General features: G+C 36.9%; 1 protein-coding gene across 3 annotated transcripts in view; it reads right to left on the bottom strand.

Annotated features, from left to right (window-relative positions):
- CAMK4 (calcium/calmodulin dependent protein kinase IV) overlaps positions 1–16,775 on the bottom strand; it is a 266,138-nt gene that overhangs the window by 83,189 nt on the left and 166,174 nt on the right. For all 3 annotated transcript variants that reach the window (XM_063706704.1, XM_055387546.2, XM_019028302.3), the window contains one exon: positions 11,635–11,707. In XM_063706704.1, coding sequence (XP_063562774.1) covers positions 11,635–11,707 — 73 coding nt within the window. The remainder of the gene's footprint in view (positions 1–11,634; positions 11,708–16,775) is intronic.

Genomic DNA, 16,775 nt, shown 5'->3' with positions numbered 1-16,775 from the left:
GAGTTCAAGACCAGCCTGGCCAACATGGTGAAACCTCGTCTCTACTAAAAATACAAAAATTAGTCAGGCGTGGTGGCGGGCACCTGTAGTCCCAGCTACTCAGGAGGCTGAGGCAGGAGAATTGCTTGAACCCAGGGAGGCGGAAGTTGCAGTGAGCCAAAATATCACACCACTGCACTCCAGCCTGGGTGACAAGAGCAAGACTGTCTCAAAAACCAAAAACGAGAGAGAGAGAGAGAGAGAGAGAGAGAAAATAAATTAGGAGAAGGAAACAGGAGTGGAAGAGAAAGAGGTAATTAGAGGAACTATTAGACCAGATAGAAGAGAATGAGATAAAACCTTATAAAGGAAGTAGGAAGAGAAGTGACAAAAAAAAAATGTAATGCTAAGTGTTAATAAAGGTGAGAAAGTTTGATGAAAAGTTCTCATTGATCCTCTAAGTCCTGCTATCTGCAGTTCCCTACTTTAAATTATTTTTCATTATACCCAAGTCTTCATATATGTAACACTCATAGATCTTGACAGTGAAGATCTAAGGGAAATTTTGAGCTTAGTTGGTTAGCAAATTTCATTCATATACTCAAAAACTATTCTTTTTGAGGGGAAGGTAGTGCTTTTCATTTCTTCACCGGCTATTTTTAATATCCTCTCCACTGCTTTCGGACTTCATGCTGCCATCAGGGTGATGGTCTTATAGCAAAAGTCCCTCAGGACCTCTTCATCTGCAGAATCACGTGAACCATTTTAGTAAGTTACCTGAGCCCCTCCAGGCCAGTCTCCCTGTCTTTTTAAGCCTTGGTTCTCACCATATGTACCTTACTTTCAAGAAATAACTAAAGACCAGAGTTTGTGCCTTTGTACCTTTATTATGTTCCCTAAAAATGGAAAAAGGAGTATTATGGAAATTCATTTTCTTTCATACTGGCTGTTAATTAAACAATAAACTTCGTCTTTTTGTTTTGTTTTGTTTTGTTTTGAGATGCAGTCTTGCTCTGTCGCCAGACTGGAGTGCGGTGGTGCAATCTCAGCTCACTGCAACCTCTGCCTACCGGGTTCAAATGATTCTCCTGCCTCAGCCTCCTGAGTAGCTGGGACTATAGGCGCACACCACCACGCCCAGCTAATTTTTGTATTTTTAGTAGAGATGGGGTTTCACCACGTTGGCCAGGATGGTCTCAATTTCTTGACCTTGTGATCCGCCCGCCTTGGCCTCCCAAAGTGCTGGGATTACAGGCGTGAGCCACCACACCCAGCCAAATTTTCTTTTAAACTCCAATTCAGATACAACTTTCTCTGGCAAGACATTTTCTGACTCAGTTTCTCTCTAGATACATCAAATAGTGTATTCCCTCTCTGATGCCTTTGAATCACTAAGTGTACTTTTACCATCTTGTAGCCATGTGTTTATGTGTCTATCCACCCAGTTTATTGGTGAGTTTCTTGACCTCTGTATCTCAAAGTCTAGAACAAAGTCTAGAATAAACTAGGGAATCAGTAATTGTTGAATTGAATTGTTGATCTTATCCAACATTAACAAAACCCCCAAACAACAAAAGTCATCTAGACTATAATCATCAAAATAATATTTTGTATATGGTGTAAGCTAAGAATAACATACTAAGTCCCCAACCAACTAAACGAACATCCTTTTGGCCAAGGAGACTGCAGAAAAACCTTAACAATGGAGTTCTTGGTTATGATGGGAAGGGAGGTCAAACATGACTCATTATACTTCCTCCCTTTTGCAGTTTAGACACAACAACTGACCAGCATTCATGTTAAAATAGAGATCTTAAGACTGACAAAACACACTCTTTGTGGCAATGAAATACCAACTTATAAACAGGACCTAAGGCCATGACAGACAAGAGTTAAGTCATGTATCCCCACACTTAAATAATGAACTATGTTCTATCTGCCACAAGGTTTTTCTTTTTCTCTAGCAGCTAAACAAGCACTGACCTTGAGATAAGCAATGTTGAAACAACTGCAGCTCCCCTAGGCACTGATTAACTGACCCTCAGCCCCTGTTCCACCAGCTATAATTACAAGAGACTGATTTCAGTAACTTTCTCCAGATAAGAACTGACCATGGACTGGTTCTAGACAGTTTACAGAGGCTGCACACTTGAGTGTCCTTGTGTCCCAAGTGCCTATTGGCATTTAGGGCCCAATTGTAATACATTTAGTTGTTAAGTCTCCATCCCAAAGTGAACATGGGTCACATGTAACATGCATGTTTGTTCAATATGCATATGTTAAGACTGTCTTCATAAATATTCATAACTCCTACTGTACCATGTTAAATATGTATGCTTAGCCAACCCATTCAACATAAAATTCCTACCCCGACCCCTCCTCCTTCAAAATGCCTGCTAATAGGCTCTGCTGCAGGCTGCACTGGCTGCACTTCCCAACCTGTCAAAGGGTCACCTTACAGCCTGTAACCTTTTATAAGAAATATAGGCTCCTTTCCAGATTTATAGATTGAGTGATTTTTAAGTTAACAAACACGATCAGAAAATTCCTAGACACATGCTCCAGAATCTATTGTGGCTCACTTGAGAATCAAAAGAGGGAAGTCCATGTAGGCAGAATTCGGTAAAATTTTGATATCATTATCATTAGTGATAATGGTGTGCAGAAACATTTAATGAGAAGGAAATCCCCTCCCCTGCCCAGGAATTGTTTTTAGATCCTCTGTGTCCCAATATTGCACTGTAATTTCAGAATGTTGATTATTTTTCTGTTCCAAAATTTCTGATAAAATGTCTATGCTCTGATTGGGCCCCTAGTCTACTTTATTCTATGTCTATAAATCAAAATATTATAACATTAAGAGAACAGCTTGTTATTTCTTCTCTGGGAACTGTGATCTCTCAATTCTTAATATGAATTAAACCACTTTTACTTTTTACAGGTAAAATTATCATTTTAGTGCTTCAACTCTTAAAACTTTGTATTAATTAAAATCTATCCTCCAAAGATCCATGCTCAAACCTGAGCAGCAAGAAACAAAAGTCTCCAGAGAAAGAAATGAAAATACCATAGGAACTGATAGGTTTCAAACAAACAACAAAAAAACTTGCATTTTCTGTTTTAACCTTTCATTACGTACTTGAACTCTCTGAACCTATTAATTGACAAGAAGTGGACTCAAGCAGGAATGACATTCATAGAAACAAAAACAAATGTCAAAAGCAATTTTATTTTCAAAACCCTTAAACTTCATTGTCCCTTCAAATCATACTTAATCCTGATTTAGCAATATGTGGGTGTATATTTGATATTCAGTGAAAATCAGTTTTTAGAAATTTGTGGGACCAGAATCTTTTTATTTAGAAGTATGCTCTTTCTGTTATGTTTAAATGGATGGAAAATTATACAGCTTGCTCTGACCACAGAAAAGTTGTTAGCATATACTCAAAAAGTTTATTGAAAAAACGGTTCAGTATCTTATTGCTTCAAGTAACAGGGCATATAATTTAAAACCGAAATATTGAGAAACTGTATTTATCCTCCCTGAGATATCAAGAAGTTGGAGAATTCCAATGGTGTCATCTTTCTTCTCTGCCTTCCTCAGGATGACTTATGTTTCTCTTCATAATTACAAGATAGCAAAAGCAATCCCAGCATCATATGCAGACCCAACCAGGCCAGTGAAAAAGAGAAATGGCTTTTCTTCCCTTGAGTCTCCTTTACTAAGAGAAAATTTTTCCCAAAACTCATGAGCAAACTGTCCTAAGGAACTCACTGGGCACAGTCAGGTAATATGACCTTGCCCTAGCTGCAAGGGAGGCTAGGAGGATAAGTTCTGGTACTTTCCATCTTCCTACAAGGGAGATCGGCTTTCTGCCAATGAGGAATAAGAGGTCAAAGTGGAAGATGGTTTTAATGTGTCAGATAATGTAAGGTTGAATAATATAATGCCTGTTAAATGGATAAACATCATTAAGCATAATACTCAGTACTAAATACAGACAGTAATTTATTTTTGTGTTACTTCTCTTATTTTGATTTCACTGAACTCTAGAACCATTTCATGCACTTTAGTAGACTATGAACATTTTGGAAGACTCTGAATAAAAGCAGAAACTGATAATTTATTTTTGTTTTTGAATAACATCCTGTACAATTTATTAAGCCATTGTCTCCAAACCTAAAACCCATTCTTCCACTTTATGACGCTGAGATTGAAATTTCAAGCCACATTTTTCCTTCTCCAGCTGGCTCTCCATTTGGATCTGCCATGAGAGGGCATGAGGGAGAGAGAGTGGCAGGCTAGAAGAGAAAGAAGGGATTGCTCCTTCCTGTTTGCTTTCTGAGTCTGATTTTCTGCTTGTTATTCCTATGTCTCTCTGGAGGCACTCTTTCATCCTGCAGTGGCAGGTCGTTCCAGGAACAACAGTTGAATCCAGTTTGCAGCTTTTGCAACTCAAACAGAAACAGTCTCAGTGCCTCTCAACAGCAACACCAGCACTGGCTGGCTGGAGCATCATCCTCAGAGACCTGAGGTCCAACTTCATGGGAAATTCCTCTGAGGTCCGAGCCACCTACACAAGCCAAACAGGGAGCCCTCTTCACAAGTCCATAGAGAACCTCCTTCAATCCTCTATGTTTTAATAATTTTAACCTCTTCATTTTGTTCCCCCTGTCCTAGGGGTAGCTGTTTCCTGAAGTTATCACACGTTCTCCACACACAATAACTTAGTTTAGTGTTCCTCTTTTGCCTTTTCAGTTTTTGAGTATCTAGTCACCAATTCATTATCAATTGATTTTCTATGTAAAAAGCTAAATCTGTTTCTGTTTTAGAGAGTGAGTTACAGGTTAATTTTTTTTAATCAAAAGGAGCTTTTGCAATTTCATCTTTTCTTGCCTCTCTATAATAATGTCCATTTTCTATTTTTTTTTGATGCTCAGATACCATATTGACTTTTAAAGGGTTAGATTCTTCTGGTTGTAACTCTTCACCACCATCATCACAGTCTTTAACACAATCCTAACCAAAAAGCTATGTTATACAAGAGCAAATAGATTTAATAGTTACCCATTTCCTTGCAGTTCCTGAAGAAATGCAGTACTGACAGCCTGGCCTACATAGTGAAATCCTGTCTCTACTAAAAATACAAAAATTAGCCAGGCGTGGTGTTGTATGCCTGTAATCCCAGCTACTTGGGAGGCTGAGGCAGGAGAATTGCTTGAACCCAGGAGGCAGAGCTTGCAGTGGGCCAAGATCACACCACTGCACTCCAGCCTGGGCGACAGAGCGAGACTCTGTCTCAAAAAAAGGAAGAGAAGAGAAGAGAAGAGAGAAGAGAAGAGAGAAGAGCAGAGCAGTACTATGTTCTATATGTACAAATTTCTCTAGGCTCCAAAGCCACACTTTGAAATTAAGACATACAAAAGAGAACTGTAGCTAGAAAAAGGGAAGAAAGGCTGTATCAGTGGGGGATAATGTAGGGGATGATGATGTTTTGGAAATAGAGAAACACTCAGCTGTCAGTGGTGACAAAGAAAGAACTGAAGGTGGTGGCAGCAGAATTCGATATCAGAGGAGAGGGAATATTCCCTAATTATCCCTACAAGTCCATGGAAAAGGGGTTTGGTATTGTGCTACTACAGGATGACCCTTCCAGAATGTCCAGACTGACCTAGACCATTTAACTTTGGACCACTGGAATTCATTTCAAGAAGAGAGAATACTCAAGAGGACTTAAGGGTCTGCTCTCGAGGACTGACTGAATGAATTCAAATCCAAAGAGGGAAACATCTTTCAAACACACTTTAAAAGCTTTCACAAAAGCTATTTAAAGCCAGAAAAGCAGAAGGAGCAAGGTTAAAGTCAGAGAAATACTGTAAAATATGTGGGGCAAGAATTAGGGTGGAATGGGGAGGGAGGGAAGGATTGCAAGATATGTTACGTAAGGAGTATAATTATACCTGCATTATATTTCCCAAGAACTTTTCAATCTTTAAGTTTTCTGCTTCTATGCTTTCAACAACCAGCCTAGATATAAGTTATCTAGAGGAAATGTGAGATGTACCACTGATTACTCTGAGTTCCCACCTGTCCCAATTTTTATAGCTATGTATAGCTGTGTAATTGATAATAAACTATTTCGTAAATGCCAGCCATTTCTGGCAAGTTTTAAATTGCTTTGCTTTCTACCTGTGGAACTCTTAGGGAAATTAATTTTTTTTCTTTAAGTTAACCCTTAATTGCAATAATCAGAGAATATCTGATTTTTATAAAGCTTCTTTTAAGGAACATTTGATTTGAATGTGTTAGCTCCTAAACTGGAACTTAGTGACCAAAAAAAAAGAACCCTCAACAATTTCTTTTTAAATGTAGGATTAGCTATAGGTTAATTAATTTATCTTTGCAGACTTGATTCAGAGTTCTAGGAACTCTTATTCTTCTGTGTTATGTGGGGCACCCCTATCTGGAACATCCCTTCTTGGACTCTTTTACTTCTTAACTGGTATAACTCCAACAGGTGGAAAATTCTGATGCTGAGAACATCCATTTTTCATCAACTGAATAAGAGAGTTTCCCAGTCAGCTACATGAGGTATTACTATATTGAGGCATACCCACTGTAATAAGCCTCCTAAAGAATCAAGAGCTGATCTGAACGGATGGAGGCAAAGAAAGAACATACCGAAGAAGGTGAGTTTTGATTGACAGGAAAGAATGAAACAGTAGCAAGGAAATAAAAAGAATCTCATTCACAAAAGTAAGTTATAAAGCTTTGTCTCCTATGAAATTAGTAGAAAAATAACAGTAAAGATGTTTAGTACATGGCTCGTTATCCAGAAAGAAAAAATACAGAATGATGGCTCTTTCTTCATGTTTTCATCAATTTCCATTTACCTATTCAGTAAGTGTTTATTGAGCTCTTACTTTGTCATGTACTGTTTTGGACTCTGGGAATATAAAGGTGAAGCACAAAGTTCCTACTTTTATGGAGAGATAATAAACACAAAACAGACAAAATACTGTTCAATTTTAAATAATTATAAGTGCAAAAAGACATACCACATGGTAATAGAAACTAAGATGGCTTGGAGACGTAGTGGTGGTTATTATTATAGGTAGAGTGGTCAGGGAAGGTCCCCCTGGAGAAGTCACACTTCAGCAGAGACCTGAAAGAAGTAGAGAAATGAGCCATAGAAAGATATGAAGAGCTCCCCAGGCAGGGAAATGACAACTACTCTGAGATGGGAATTAACTGAGACCTTTCTGAGGGTCGGAAAACAAGGCCAGTGTAGCTCAAGCGTAGTGTAGTCAGTGACGTTGGGGTGATGAGAAGGAACCTCAATATGGAGGACATCCTAGGATATGTTAAGGCATTTTGATTTTTTTTTTTTTACTTTCAATGGGATGCCACTGCTGCTATAAGCATGGAAATGATATAATTGATGTATGATTTAAATAATAACTGGCTAATGTGAGGGGAATTGAGTGGAAGTAGGTTTCATAGCAGTCTGAGTGAGAGATTATGCAGACTGAAACTAGAGCTATGGGTTAGTGCAGATGAAGAAAAATGGTCAAATTTGGGTTATAATTTGGAGATAGACTGACTGGACCTGTTGATTATTATTTGGGATTATTTGGACGTGAGGTGAATTCTAGGTTTTAGCAAACAATTGCTGAATGGTAGTGCCATTTACCAAGATGAAGAAGATGGAGGGAACCTTGTAAGAGTTTTTTGCTGGTATCAGTGAATGAGAGAATCAGGAATATACACCTACTGAAAACAGCTTGAATTACAAAGACGGAAATGTGGGAATGTGAGGAGTGACTAAATTTGGTCATAGAAAAGTTAATTCCTACATGATAAACAAGTAGGGCTTCCGCCGAAATGAAATCATATTCCAAGTGAAATCATGGTTTTCTGACAAACAACAGACTGTCATTCAAAACTGCACCTAGGATGCAATGATACTTTAGGAATTGAGAGAAACATGAAGAAACAGTAAAAGCAAAAAACCCACCAGAACAGATAGTAGAAAAAGGTATGCCTTTTGGTGTGGCAGCCTAGTTCAAAAGAAACTATCGTCTTTCCCTTAGAACAACCTCCCTTATCCCCAGTCCTGGCCAGCCACATTTATACTGCACAATTCACACCCCATCCACAGCTGACTGGACCAGGGAAGGAAGCCTGAGTCAAGTTGAGCCACATGTGGCTTCTGTTCTGAATTTTGAAATTAAGATCAAACGATATTTGTGTTCATTTTGAGTCAGATTTCGGTTTTTACTTCAATATGCTAATGCAAGGTGGTTAAGTTGACCGTATGTCACTTTGTGGATCTAAGAAGTAGAGACTATTGGTTGGAAGAGAGCAGAGGGAAGCAGGTGATGAGAAAAAAGCAGCAGTGGGGGAAGAGTTCTGCCCAGCGTCCAGGCTGCTGGCTGTCTTTACACACCTCTGTAGCCTTACAGTACACTCTTCCTGATATATGCATTCTGTTACTCACACATAAATAAGCAAATAAAGATCACTCAGAACAATTATTTCGAAGATTACTTCATTTTGATATAATGTTTTTTCAGTAGAACAACATAAAAAGAGGAGGGCGGCAGACTGAGGGGCACATGTCCCTCTCCCCTCACTGTCTCATGTGATATCAGAGAATAATGTGCTACTGTCCCAGAAAGGAAAAAAGAAATCTGCCTGTTAGACAACAGTATGTGATAGAACTAGAAACATGAAAAGTACATGAATCCAGTTGGGTAAACTGCAAACACACACACACACACACACACACATAGCATGCTGACTTGAGGATTTATTACCTGTTATAACCACAAAAACATACTAAAATTTCAGCACAATTCCTTTTTAAACTTTCTATTGGTGTAATATATGAATAGAAAAGTACATGTAAGTGTACTGAATTTTTACAAACTGAACTTTTCTGTGCAATCAGCACCTAGATCAATGAGTATATTACACAATTGTTTTTGTTTTTTGTACTTAGCTGGGGAGTAAGTGTGTCTGCATACATCTACAACATCTAATAAATCTTTAAATGAATGTACTGAGTATGAAGCTGATTATCCTCTTTTCCCTCTTTTATGAACATTGCTATGATTTCTGCAAGTTATCTCATTTAATCTTTTCCACAATCCTGTTAGGTTAATTGCTATGCCTATTTTACAAGACTAAATTGAGGCTCAAAGATATTTAGTGACATGTCCAAGTTCACACATCTAAAAACCAAACCTAGCTCTGTCTCACTGCCAAAGTATTCCTAACTGCTGTACCAGCTGCCTGACTGATTCAGGTAAAGTGATAGTGGGCTATGGCCAGCAAGTTTACTTGATTAATTTATTATGTATAATAACAAGAAATGAGGTTTTAAAATGGGTATTTAAGAAAAGTATAAAATTGCCATTATTAAATGGAGAAGTAACAAAGTAAAAATAGTGATTGCAAGAGATGATTCTAGACTTATATATTTAGGAATAGGAATTGTGGCTGGGTGCGGTGGCTCACGCCTGTAATTCCAGCACTTTGGGAGGCCAAAGTGGACGGATTTCCTGAGGTCAGGAGTTTGAGGCCAGCCTGGCTAATGTGGTAAAACCCCATCTCTACTAAAAACACAAAAATTAGCCAGGCGTGGTAGCACACACCTATAGTCCCAGCTACTTGGGAGGCTGAGGCAGGAGAATCACTTCAACCCAGGAGGCAGAGATTGCAGTGAGCCAAGATCAAGTCATTGCACTCCAGCCTGGATGACAGAGCGACACTCCATCTCAAAAAAAAAAAAAAAAAAAAAAAAAAAAGAATATGAGTTAATGGCAATTAAAGTGCTTCTTCTTTCTTTTTTAAAGCATGCCAGCAACAGTCATAGAATGATGGAGAACAGGATTAAGTTTATGCACATTTGAAGAAAGATTCAACTGAAGCTGGAAAGGTCTAGGTAAGATAAGAAAATGGAAGAGTTGAAACCGATTACCTAGTGTGCAAACCTAGGAAACCAGAATCGGTAAATATGTTATGTGTGATGAAAATCTGAAATGGGGTGGCTATTTGGATACAGTGAGAAGATGAATTTGATATTCAATATTTATATAATCAGAAGCTGTGCTGGCATCCTCTCCAGGTTTTATTCACTCCCATTTCAAACTTTTCATCCCTCACCATAGCAAAAAGATCAAAACACTTTTATGGGAATAAATAATTTGGAAAGACTGGGCTATAAAGCCAATTAAAATTGGTGTTAATAGCTCAATAACAAATTTGGTTCAATTGGCTATTTCTAGAAGGCTTATGCAAAGGTTATTTTTTCCTTTTCATCATTGGTACAAAGGCTAGTTAGATATCAGAGTCCTCCCTCCTCTCTCCCTCCCTTCCTCTTTTCTTCCCTCCTTCCTGTTTTTGATGTGGGTAAAACTCATAGGACCTGTGCTTCTGTCACTGTGGCTGACTTCTCAAGGTATTGGATAATGATTTTAGTTAAATAACTAACTCCGAATAATAGAGTATATCTTAATTCTGGATATATTTTATAGATTTGTCTCTTTAACTGATCCTGATAAATACCCCTCCTTGGGCCCTGTCTTGAATGTTCAAATAATAATTTGTTCTGGTTTCATATTCAATAAATGAATCACCAAAGTGTTCCAGCACATATTAGACAACATCAAATACATGGGAAGCTTTTAGCCAGTTGAGTCTGATTTATACAGGCAAATATTACCTGCTTAATGCAATCCAAAAAAGCTTCTCAACAGTATATATTTTTGTAAATGTGTATGTATTTATTTCCACCATTAACTTACAAAACTTGTGTTCCAATTTAAAATATTAACTTATGTTTCTTCCTTAAAAAAACTGCTACATTCTTTCTTTCCAATTCACTCATTTCTTTTCTGGAAAGAAAAGTCAATAATCTCTATGCTCCAAGGTCTATATCACATTCAACCCTCTTCCACATCTCTACCAAATAAAAAAAAAAAGCAATGAACAAACAAACTCAAGAAATGGGAAAGAAAGAGTTAAAGAACAACTAAAGGCACCAAAATCTCATTTGGTCTCACAATAATAGAATGGAAATTAATTTAACACACTTATGGCATTATATAGAGGATTGCATCTTTCAGACTTTGAGTCATCAATAGAAAATACAAATTTATTCCATACATTTTCTTTCTTTTCTTTTCTTTTTTCTTTTTCTTTTTCTTTTTTTTTTTTTTGAGACAGGGTTTCTCTCTCTCTCGTCCAGGCTTGAGTACAGTGGCGTGACCTTGGCTCACTGCAACTCCCCACCTCCCGAGTTCAAGCAATTCTTGTGCTTCAGCCTCTGAAGTAGTTGGAACTACAGGTGTGCATCACCATACCCAGCTAATTTTTTTATTTTTATTAGATATGGCGTTTCACCATGTTGGCAAGGCTGGTCTGGAACTCCTGACCTTAAGTGACCTGCCTGCCTCAGCCTCCCAAAGTGCTGAGATTACGGGCTTGAGCCACCATGCCCACCTTATTCCACACATTTTCTAATAAATATTTCACAACTTTATGCTGTAAAATGTATGGCTTATCACAGATACGCATTTCTTAAATGACGATTCTGTAAAAGGAAGAGATGACTAAGAGTTACACCATTGCTGTTACTTCATACTTACAGCAACTGCCTCCAGGATTTGTTTAACAGCATCTGCAGCATCTCGCTCACTGTAATATCCCTTTTCCACAATCCTGGAACAAAAAGAAAGGAAATGCTTCTCAGGCACATTCATTCAGAAGAATGGATATTAAAAGAAGTTAAGTAAATTAATGTTAAAGATGGTGCACATAAACAATTGAAACAACCTACCATACTACCATGGGAAAGATTTCCACAAACTGACACTCTAAAAATCTTTGAGTTTACTTAGGAAAATGAAATACTTTTATTTCTCCTTGGCTTGAACTATCCATTGCATTTGAGGAAAAAACACTTTGTCTGTTTTAAGCTTTGTTTTGTGAATCATTTTAAACATATGCCAGTAGATATTATACAATGAAACACCCCCATGTAATTGTCACATAGCTTTGTCTGTAAATTCATGAAGTTTTGTTTTATCTGCTTAATTACTTCCACTCCTTCCTTATTATTTTGAAGCACGCATCAGACATTATATAATTTCATTTATAAATATTTGAGGAGGTTATCTCTAAAAGATAAAGGACCCTCTAAAAATCATAGTCATAATTCCAATATCATACCTATAATTAATTTCTTAATATTATCAAATATGCAGTGTTTCAAATTTCTAATTGTCTGAAACATGTTAAATTACTTGTTTGAATAAGTATCCAAATAAGGTCCATGAAACTTGAATGGTTAGCATATCTCTTATTCTTTTTTAACGAGTATTTTCTCCCTCTCTCTCTTTCTCTTCCCCCCGCCAACCCTCTTTCTCTTTTTCCATCCTTCCCTTTCATCCCTTCTCCATCTCTGTTTCACTTTTGCTGCATTTCTTTTTGGAAAGCTGGTCACTTGATCTTTAGAGTTTCCCTGCTTGGTAATGTGATTCTTTAAAACAAAACAAAACAAAACAAAACTTTTAAGTTCAGAGGTACATAGGCAAGTTTGTTATACAAACTTCTGTGATGGGGCTTTGTTGTACAGGTTATTTCATCACCCAGGTATTAAGCCTAGTACCCATAAGTTATTTTTCCTGATCTTCTCTCTCCTTCCTCCCACCCTCCACCCTCTTATAGGCCCCAGTGTGTGTTGTTCCTCTCTGTGTCCATGTATTCTCATCACTTAGTGAGAACATGTGGTATTTGGTTTTCTGTTCCTGCGTTAGTTTGCTAAGGAAAATGGCCTCCAGCTCCATCCATGTCCCTTCATAGGACATGATCTCATTTCTTTTTATGGCTACATAGTATTGCATGGTGTATATGTACATTTTCTGTATTTAATCTGAACCTAATCAAGACCCCAGCATTATCTATTAATTAAAAAAAGGGGCAGAGAAATATCTCCAAAGACATCAAAGGGATAGAATCACATTTGATTCTAGAGGATTACATTTCATTCTATACCTTGATGTCTTTGGAGCTATTTCTCTGCCCTCTCTACTTTTTATTAATGGATAGCATTAGGGACTTGATTAGACTCAGGTTGAATTTTTAGCAAATACATTTCATAGGGAGTATTGTGTATTTTCACAAGAAGTTGCATGTTCAATTATGCTCCATTTCATGTTGACAATAACAGTAATTGATTATCAATGCCTAGATCCATCAAGTCATTAGCAGTTTCAAGTTGGTAAAATCTATCATTGCTGCTTCTTCATTAGCTAAAAATTTTCTAGTAATACAATTCTTATAGGAAAGAGGGGATAAATTATTAGTTTTTTAACTTACCAGTTTTCAAAATAATGAGTTCACCAACATTTTCAGTGACCAGTTAGTGTTTTTGTTCATTTTTTGGTATCATTTTGGAAGTATGGATTTAACCATATTTGATACGTTTCAATCTGCTCTAGCTCTTCCTGGGTAATAGGCTATGCAAGTTGGCTTTTGAAGTCTTTGGTGGTTATTTTACTATCCAGTATAATATAATACCTGAGACTTATTTTGTACATTTGCTGCCTCAGACCTAGAATAAGTCATTGTCTCCTAGAAGTACACTTTTAGTGGCAGGTAGTATTTTTCTAATTTTACATGTTACTCTTGAATTAAAAAATAAATATATATGTACATATGTTCATATTCATTTCCTAGACAAACAATATTATCATGTAAGTATGTACAAAATGTTTTATATATGTTTTTACTATGTGGTCCATTTTATGTGCTTTTCCTCTTTAATTTTAGTTTTTTTTCCATTTAGGAGTGTTTGTATTTTTGTTTTCATGTTTTTAACATTAGTTTCTTCTTTTTTGGTTTGTTCTGTACTCTCAGCAATACTGACATTAACCAGCTGATATGGTTTGGATTTTTTGGATTTGTGTTCCCACCCAAATCTCATGTCAAATTGGAGGAGGGGCCCAGTGGGAGGTGACTGGATCATGGGGGAGGATTTCTCCCTTGCCATTATCATGATTGTGAGTGAGTTGTCATGAGATCTTATGGTTGAAGTGTGTGGCACTTCCCCCTTTGTGCTCTCTCTCTCTCCTGCTCTGCCATGGGAAGATGTGCCTTGCTTCCCCTTCACCTTCCGTCATGATAATTAAGTTTCTTGAGACCTCTGCAGCCATGCAGAACTGGGGGTCAATTAAACCTCTTTTCTTTATAAATCACCCAGTCTCAGGTAGTTCTTTATAGTGTGTGAGAACAGACTAATACACTAGCAATCCAGCTAGTATGAACTTACAATACAGATACAATATATAGCTGTCAAAAATTGAGGAGAAATAAGAACAGCTTGAAAAAGATAAACTTCTTGATTGCTGTATAATTAGCAACAAGTAAAAGAATATTATTTCAAAGTAACAGGAGGAAAGAGAGCCTCATTATCTTAAGTAGGTGACAATTTTCTTCTGATACATGATATGATTTTCAAAAAATCTGATGACAATCTGATTTTCTCCAAATAATTGACTTGCTCTTTTTGCATGAATGTGGGCAAAGAATTTTTCTTTTAATTTAAAGTCTTTTAAGACATGTTTTATGAAAAACATGGTAGTTGTTCTGGGTTTAGTTGATCAGATTTGTGGCATAATCTTTCAATTTAGAGTGCTTTCATTATTCTTTTCAAATTTCAGGAATATTTTCTTGAAGTAGAATGTTTTGTGTTTGTTTTCTTCCATTGCCTTGGTTTTCTTCTTTGGGGTGTGCAATTATACAAATGTAAGAATTTTTCTACCTTTGATTTATATTGTTATCCTACAGTTTTCTTAATTTTAGCTTATTTTGTAACACTGTCTTATTTTCATGTTTTTTTTTTATGGGTGTTCTTCCTGACATGCTTTCACTGCCTAAAGGAACTTTATTCTGCTCCTTATTGTCTGTCCTCTATTGACCTCCAGCTCCATCCACGTCCCATAATCATTCGCTATTGGAACTAACTCAGATACTTTTCTGTTGCTGTCCATTTTTAAGCCAAATTGGTTTACTTAACCTTTTGACAGAGTGATAGTTCAGGATATCTTTTCTAGTTTCATGGCTCTTAAGTTTCTGGTTATGTTCATGAAGTGTTCAAAAATATGCCCTCATTCTTTCTGAGATCTCTTCCCCTCCCCTGGAACTTCATTCCCTTGCCTTTACCGTCTCTACACTGATTAATTTGGATTCTCTTCCTAGCAGTTTTTCCTAAGTGTAGAACCTTTTCCCCAAGGGACTTTAGATTTTTGTTTCAGGAGTTCACAAGGCCTTGACAATGAATTAGCTTTTTAGACCTTACTGCAGGTGCACCCCTTGTACTTTTCAGAAATTTGGATGGTAAAAATCACTCCCAATTTCAGCTTCTCTTTTTGTATTGACCTATCCTTCTTCCAAATAACTTGAAGATTTGAGAGACTTGAGTGTTTGCCTGCTTTGGGGTCTCTCATTTGTCTTCTTGCTTCCCTTGCTTCTTCGTGTACAGGTGATCATTCCACATGGCTCTTCCTGTTGTCATTAGTTGGTCCTCACTCACTTGCATGTTAGGCTTCATGGGGATACCCTGCCACCTGGTTTTGCTGTAGATATTGTCATTGAGTTTTTGATTTTTCAGAACAAGTTGCTGTCTAGTCTTATGAAGAGCTTTTGGAGGACTGAAAAACTACTTTGTTGCTATGTCTAACTTTCCAGAATTTCAGGAGAAAACACATTTCTAATAGCACTGCATAAGATGACTTCAGCTGGCACAAAGTTTGAAAATGGTCATTTCAAAACATAAAGGACAGTTTCAACAATGTTTGTCATTTTAAATAGAAACTTTTCTTAGATGGTACCTCAAATAGCATATTTTTCAGAAAGTACTTTTCTTTGATTTCTGTTTTCTTTAGATGTTGTGACAAGAAGTTTTAAGTTCTCAAAGTAGCTGGTATTAAAAGTTGAATTTAAAATCTGTAAAATGTTTCCAAAATAGGGGATGGGGAGGGGGTGAGAAGCAGCAGAACAAAACAGATATGTCAAAAGTATAAAATATATTAAAAGACCTCAATGATTATAGTTATTAAAATTCAGAAACAATATATTGAGGCAAAAATTTCAATTACCTCATTTTCCTTATTTAGTTATTTAGAACATTGGCAAGCAATGCAAATTCATCATCTTCTTATTTTTGGGATACTTTACCAGCACTAGGGTCAAATGAAAGGAGAAAATAGATTACAATATTTAGGGAATGATTATTCATTTGTTCTTGAATATCATTTTCTTACGATATTTACTTACAAACCTAAGAAATTTTCCAATTCATGATTAGGTTAAATGGTCTACTTATAAAAATTTAATTGACATGCTTCATGGGACTATACTTTCTGAACATTTTAAGTATGAGGGAAGGGGAAAAGAAGTACTACTGTGACAGAGAAAGTTCAGGACTTTGGCTACCATGACATCATTCTCTGCATTTTACTCTAAATGTGGATTTTGTGGTATCTCTATCATCCAGCACAAATGTAATTAGTGTCTCCTCTGTGCCCTGTACCTATAGCCTCAGGAGCTTGGCTTTCTCCAGTTCTGTTAAAAAAGGGGAGTTGTTACAAAGATGATGGAGAAGAATAGCTGTTAAATTTCTTTGCAACCTTATATTATCTCCAGAAGGGAATAAAATCAATTACCTTCTGGCCTACAACAAACAGTGTGGATTTTCCCCATAGTCACTCACCCAAGCTAGAGCTTT

This window comes from Gorilla gorilla, chromosome 4 (assembly GCF_029281585.2).
Source record: "Gorilla gorilla gorilla isolate KB3781 chromosome 4, NHGRI_mGorGor1-v2.1_pri, whole genome shotgun sequence".
Classification (NCBI taxonomy): Eukaryota; Metazoa; Chordata; class Mammalia; order Primates; family Hominidae; genus Gorilla; species Gorilla gorilla.
This window is presented reverse-complemented; position numbering and strand designations above follow the sequence as displayed.